General features: G+C 46.8%; 1 protein-coding gene across 3 annotated transcripts in view; it reads right to left on the minus strand.

Moving 5' to 3' along the window:
• Positions 1-7297, minus strand: part of Armc9 (armadillo repeat containing 9) — a 133424-nt gene that overhangs the window by 73884 nt on the left and 52243 nt on the right. For all 3 annotated transcript variants that reach the window (XM_026786155.1, XM_005361765.3, XM_026786154.1), the window contains 3 exons: positions 4584-4723; positions 2969-3045; positions 223-297 (listed from right to left, as the gene is read on the minus strand). In XM_026786155.1, the coding sequence (XP_026641956.1) occupies positions 223-297; positions 2969-3045; positions 4584-4723 (292 nt within the window). The remainder of the gene's footprint in view (positions 1-222; positions 298-2968; positions 3046-4583; positions 4724-7297) is intronic.

Here is a 7297-nt window from a genome sequence, read left to right on the forward strand (position 1 = left end):
AGAGAGAGAGAGAGAGAGAGAGGGAGAGAGAGGGAGAGAGAGGGAGAGAGGCGGGAGGGGGGGCGGACAGTCTCACAAGAAAGTCTCATGTGAGACAGACTGGCCTCAAACTCACTATGTAGCTCAGGTTGGTCTCAAACTTGCAGCGATCTTTCTGCCTCAGCCTCCCAAGTACTGAGGTTACATGTGAACTGCTATGCCCAGCTCAGCACATCCTCTTACCATGGCTCTGGCCTCCTCACGAATGGATGGGATGGAAAGAATGCTGTACAGGGCTCCGTTCACATACGGCTGTATCTTTAAGACGAGAAAAAAGACCAGTCATTTTTTGCAAGTTTTCAAATACTAACAACTCAATGGCCAGATGCCAGCCTCAGGACCAGTCAGGCTTAGGGGAGAGCAGGTGTCCCTGTCTCCAGAACCCAGAATGAACATTTCACACGAGACACCTCATGTGTTTATGAGGGCTGCAACTGAGTCCAAATTCAAATCCACCACTCCCTCTCCACCTTCTTCCTGTTTAACTAATGTCAATCCTAGCATTCTGATCACCCAGATTATAAATTTGGGAGTCATCATGGATTCTATTTATCCCCAATATTTCCTCTCTGAGCCATTATTGGTAAGAGCCCTTGTTTCCCCACATCTGCTGCTACTGTCCGTGCTGAGAAGTCCTGTCATGACTGGGGATACCTTGTCTCTAAACTAGATCCCACTTCTGAAGCTTTCTCTGTGAGCCACTTACCATGCAGCTGAGCCTTCCTGCCTTTTCAATGCAATAAGAGCCTTTCTTCACACCCCAAAAATACTAATGTGCAGACAGATATGAGCATCGTTCTCCTGACGACTCTGTGTCTCATCAAGCCCAGAGCTATGTAACACAGGACACACGGGGCTCCCTCTATCTGTGGCAGCCCCCACTCTTCCAGCTTCTAAAATACACATATGTATTTGTGTACCTTTTCTTTTTTGAGACAGACTTGCTTCAACTTGTTACGGAGCTGATGATGACCCTGAATGTCTGACTCTCCTGCCTCTACCTCCAAAGTCCTAGGGTTAGGAGCATGAGATGCCACATCTGGTTTATGTGCACTGGGGAGTAAAGACAGGGCTTTTGCATGCTAGATAAGGGTTCTATTGCTCTTAAGCAAATGCACTGGCAATAGCCGATGACAAGAACTAACTCCTCTGGTCTAATCCATTTGCATTCCATTGAGTCACAGGAAGAATGGGATCCCTGCAGCACTCACCTGCCTGAGTTAAACACAATGGAGAAGAGTCCCGGGCAGCAATTAGGACAGGACTGAAGTAGTGAAAACCTCCCTGACTTTGAAATATAAAAGGCCCGCATGAACTGAACAGCCACCTAACATCTACCCGCTGAAGACGCCTGTGTCAGTGAGGTGATGCAGCTGTGGAGAATGTAGCTGCACATGAGATGAACTAGAGCAGAGCTGCCTGTTTGGAATGGGAACAGATGCGCGGCAACCTAGTGCTCCTTTTGACCCAAGGGTCCTGCCAGTCATGCCTGCTGAAAGATGCCCTCTGTCAAAATACATCTAATTTTGGATGAGGCTTCAGCTGCAGGTGAAAAGTCTTGCCATCACCCCAGTATTCTGGAGGCTGAGACAAGAGAATCACCAGTTTGAGGCTGGCAGGGGCTACATAGAGTTATGGCCAGGCTGGGCTTCTTTGAGATGCCATTATTTCTGAAAAAACATTTGTAAAAACCAAGTGAGAGATGAATCATCCGGAATTTTTTGTTTGTTTTTTTGAGACAGGGTTTCTCTATAGCTTTGGAACCTGTCCTGGAACTCTTGTAGACTAGGGTGACCTCGAACTCCCGGAGATTCGCCTGCCTTTGTCTCCTGAGTGCTGGGATTAAAGGCCTGTGTCACCACCATCCGGCTTTGTTATCATATTTAAAAATGGCTAGAAAACCAGCTGTGAGGTAATGAGGTCATTCTGCAGGGCAATCTGAGCCAGCATATGCTGTGAACTGGCAGCCTTGAGGGCCACATACCCCATGGAAGCTCAGTGTGGGGTCCCATGGGACAAGAGTGGAGCTGTCACAGAGGACAACAGTAGCAGCAGAGCTGGAAGCCATCAAAGGCCTGCCCATGAGGAATACAATATGCACCAGGACATGGTGAAAGACAAGGGGTACTGCAGTAGTGAGGCTTAGAACAGGAGACTCAGGACGCACACAGAAAGTTCCCCGGAGGACAGCCATCACCTGATGAGCTCTAGGCTGAAATATGTAATATGTAAATTAAGTTCACACAAACATAGCACCAGAGGTGCTTTAAGGGCACAGTGTCCACAGACAACAGCAGAGGAGATATGGGGTGGGGGTGTTAATGTCAGGGGAAGAAACCAGAAAGTGAAAGTGAGGTGGGACAAGGACCTGGCTGCATCAGTGAAATATTTCAGATTATACAAGATGTAAAGTTGCTTACAAAAATGGCCAGAGGATGGGTTGGAGAGTCTTATCAGTGCATAAGATGCTTGCTATACAGGCAGAATGACCTGAGTTCAGATCTCTAGTACCCATGTAAAATCTGGGCAGGTATGGTGGTACCAATAATTCCAGCACTTGGGAGCTTGCCCTGTAGATCCCCAGTCTCTGCCTCCCAAGTGCTAGCAGATGGGAGATCTCAGGGTTCCATGCTCTCATGGATCTTGCCTTAGTAAAGAAAGTGGAGGGCAATCAAGGAAGATAGCCAACATCAAATTCAGGCCTTCATGGACATCCACACACACCTGCAATGTCAGACACTTAAACACACACACACACACACACACACACACACACACACACACACACACAGGACCCTCAAATACATGGAGGAATATACATTAAATACAGCACCTGGCCAAAGCCAACCCCTTGCTGAAAGGTCACAAGCACCCAGGTCACCATTACAATCCCCCAATCCACCCAAGGCAAGCAGCACCGCCTGAGTACCTCATGGTTTTCATGGCCAAGGAGATCTGAAAGGACTTTCAGCACGAGCCCTGCCACTTTAGCACACGTGCTCTTTCCTGCGGGAAGCAAGGCAGAGGAAAACACACGTCAGACAGGAGAGAGCTGTGTAACAAGCCAGTCACTCAGTCACTCTGAGCCCCAGTCTTCTCCCTTTAAAAACAATTATGATGCTGGTGGGTTTGGTGACACGCTTATAACCCAGGGAGGCAGAGGGAGGAGGGTCTCTGTGAGCAGGACTACATAGAGAGACCCCATCTCAGACAAACAAACAAATAAAAATGGATTATTAGCACCTGCTCCAAAAGGAGGTACAGAATTAAGTAAGCCCACAAAAACCCTGGGAACTTGGAGCTGCTGGTGGCCATGACAACAGTTCTAGTATAATGTGCTATGTGGGCATACTGTATCACCAAACACATCGTCAAACTGCAAGCACTCTGATGCCAGGAAAGGTGGCTGGGATCTGAGAAGCATGTGCAAGCTGGGGCTCCCACACAGGCTATGCCCAGAGCAGAAGACTGCGCAGTCACCTACTCCGTCAGCAGCACACGCGTGGCTTGGGCAGAGCAGGCGAGCCACTGAGCCAGCAGACCCTGGAGGATGGAGGCAGCCCAGCGAGTGTGTACAGAAACTAAAACTCCCATCTCCGTTGAGTAGGTAAACATTTTTTGGTTTATTTTGAGGGTTCTGCTTTTGCTTTTGAGGCAGAGTCAGCCTAAGCCAGCGACCAATTTGCAGTATAACCAAGGAGCATAACCTGGAGCTTCGATCCTCCTGTCTCCACCTTCTGAGTTCTGGGATTACAGGCATGCACCCCCATGCCTACTTTATGACCTAAGGCTTATTGCATGCCAGTCAACTGAGCTCCAGTCCCATAGGTGAGAAGCAGCTTTTGGTGCCCTTATGAACCTCCAGTTCCAGGACATGGAAAATACTGAACAGGCAGCATGAATTAATGTCACTATTCCTGCCACCAACTTAATCCCAGAGGATGCTGGGAGCACACCTCTCTGTCTCCAGTGGCAGGGATCATAACTCTTAACTTCCTACCTTTGAAAAGTTCAACAAAAAGCCAGGCGGTGGTGGAGCACACCTTTAATCCCAGCACTCGGGAGGCAGAGGCAGGCGGATCTCTGGGAGTTTAAGGCCAGCCTGGTCTACAGAGCTAGTTCCAGGACAGGCTTCAAAGCTACAGAGAAAGCCTATAGAGAGAAGAAGGAAGGAAGGAAGGAAGGAAGGAAGGAAGGAAGGAAGGAAGGAAGGAAGGAAGGAAGGAAGGAAGGAGAAAAGTGCAACAAAGATGAAAGAAATGTCACTGCGTTTACTCTCCTCTTCGGAAGGGCACTTCACAAGCACAAAACTGCTGTAGATTCTTCCAAGGGTAACATGGTACTTTGGCTTGAAGCACTTGCTAGCTTCATACCTAGCTAGAAATGCTTCACTGTACTAAGTTTTCCATAAGGGAAACAAAAAGCAAGCCCTGCTGAGCTCCCTGGGAATGCAGATTTGTAGGCAGGTCTCTCCAGCCATCCTCCATACCAGGACATGTGTATCTGGGTGTGTGCGTGTGGGGAGGACTGAGGGGCTGTGACACCTGCACTGCGGAGGCAGAGGTTCATGAGCAACGCCACAGAGTATTCCAGTGTGTAGTCAGACAGGCAGTCGGGGTCCTTCAGAAGGTCGATCAGCCAGAAGATGAGGCCGTCTCTGATCATCGCCGTCTGTAGCGGGCGCCTAAGAGGAAACAACCTTCCTTATTAGATGGAGTAACTGGCAAGGGACTTCCCATGGAAGAATGTTCCACAGTGCAGATGGGGATCAAAGGAGTTATGAAAGACAGACTCTGGGGAACACCCTTAAGCCCGCTCAACTGGGACATGATATTTTAAAGAATGATTGAGCAGTAAGAAGCGCCTCCCACTTTGAAAGTCTCCTTTGCAATATCTAAAGCTAGCAGACTTCTACTTCAAATACATGTATGTCATTAACAGCTTTGGCTTACTTGACCCAGGCAATCGGCCACAGAAATACTACTTTGAAAAAAAAACCAACTTGGAGGGGCTCATCTTCCACGATTCCATGTGCTAGACATGCATAAGGCAGAACTAGAGGAGAGGTCAGGGAGGCTGGCTAGACATGCATAAGGCAGAACTAGAGGAGAGGTCAGGGAGGCTGGCTAGGGCTGCGGATGGAGTGGAGAGTGGCGTCCATGCATGAGAGACAGAAATGCTCTAAACTAGGACTGGTAAAATGGCTCCGTGGGTGAGTGATTCCTGGACCCACAAGGTGAAAGGAGAGACCGATCCCTACAACTCATCCTCTGACCTCCACGGTACACACATATAAATAAATAAATGGAAAATAGGTTCTACAATCAGGTTGTGATGGTTGCAGAACTCTGCAAATCCGTGAAAACCAGACTTGTCCATTTATGATGGTGACTTCAGGGGCTAGAAAGATGGCTCAGCAGTTAAAAGCATTGTTGCTTTGGCAGAGGATCTAGGCTCATTTCTTAGCACCCCTATCATTGCTCAGAACTGTATGTGTAACCCCTGTTCCAGGGGATCAGAACTCTCTTCTGACTGCTAAAACATGTGTTTCACCAGGCACACACGTTACACATACATACACACAGGCAAAATGCTCATATGTATAAAATAAAACAATTTTTTAAAACTATTTATGTATTTATTATGTTATACAATATTCTGTCAGTGTGTATGTCTGCAGGCCAGAAGAGGGCACCAGACCTCATTACAGATGGTTGTGAGCCACCATGTGGTTGCTAGGAATTGAACTCAGGACCTTTGGAAGAGCAGACAATGCTCTTAACCACTGAGCTATCTCTCCAGCCCCCTAAAACAATTTTTTTATGGAAACAAAATTCCACTATGTAGCCTTGGCTGGCTGGGACTCACTATGTAGACAAGGCTGGGCTTGAACTCATTAGAGCTCTACCTGCCTCTGCCTCCCAATTGCTGAGATTAAAGACATGCACTACCGTGCCCACTAAGTTGTTGTTTGTAAAAGGGTTCTAAGAAGACACTAGATCTGGTTCAAAAAGAACATGAAGGGCTGGGCAGATGGCTCAGTGGTTAAGAAAACCTGCTGCTGTTTCGGAGAACTCTGGTTCAGTCAGGCAGTTTACAGTCATCTGTAACTGCAGTTCCAGGGGGCACCAGACATGCACACGGTGCACATACATACAAGCAAAACACTCACATATGTAACATAAATTTAAAAAGAAATACTTAAAAAACAGAACAGAACATGACTTTAAAGTTATAATGTAGCACTTCCAGGTCCTGCTAAGTCCAGGCCCAGACTCATGGTGGGCTTCTGGGATGTGCCAAGGAGTGAGGCCCCCAGAGGACTAATGGGGAACAACCTGACTGTGTGTGTTTACCCTTACACCAAACACGGGGCTGGCAGTAATGACCCGACACTAGCTAGGGGAAGGCAACTGTGTACTCACTGTAATGTCTTTCTCCAGCCCAGCAGACCTTAGATTAGAGGGGAGTTTCCAGCTCTATCATGAAAAGTCATTTACCCTTTCTTACATGTTAACAGAAAGATAACATTTGCATTCTAGGACATCATGAGAATTAAGTAAGAAGTAAGTGGTGTATCAGACCGAAGTCTGAACTCCAAAATATACAAAGAACTCAAGAAATTGGACACCAAAAGATCACATAATCCAATAAAAAAATGGAGTACAGACCTAAACAGAGAACTCTCAACAGAGGAATCTAAAATGGTTGAAAGACACTTAAAGGAAATGCTCAACATCCTTAGCCATCAGAGAAATGCAAATCAAAACAACTCTGAGATTCCATCTTACACCTGTCAGAATGGCCAAGATCAAAAAATCTGATGAAACTTATGCTGGAGAGGTTGTGGAGTAAAGGGAACACTTCTTCATTGCTGGTGGGAATACAAGCTGGTACAACCCCTTTGGATGTCAGTGTGGCGATTTCTCAGAAAATTAGGAAACAACCTTCCTCAAGACCCAGTAATACCACTTTGGGTATATATCCAAAGGATGCTCCATCGTACCACAAGACACGTACTCAACTATGTTCATAGCAGCTTTGTTTGTCATAGCCAGAACCTGAAAACAACCTAAATGTCCCTTGATCAAAGAATGGATAAGAAAGATGCGGTACATTTACACAATGGAGTATTACACAGCAGAAAAAAATAACGATAGCTTGAATTTTGCAGGAAAATTGATGGAGCTAAAAAACATTATTTTGAGTGCGGTAACCCAGACCCAGAAAGACAATTATCACATGTACTCACTCATAG

This window comes from Microtus ochrogaster, linkage group LG4 (assembly GCF_000317375.1).
Source record: "Microtus ochrogaster isolate Prairie Vole_2 linkage group LG4, MicOch1.0, whole genome shotgun sequence".
NCBI classification, from domain to species: domain Eukaryota; kingdom Metazoa; phylum Chordata; class Mammalia; order Rodentia; family Cricetidae; genus Microtus; species Microtus ochrogaster.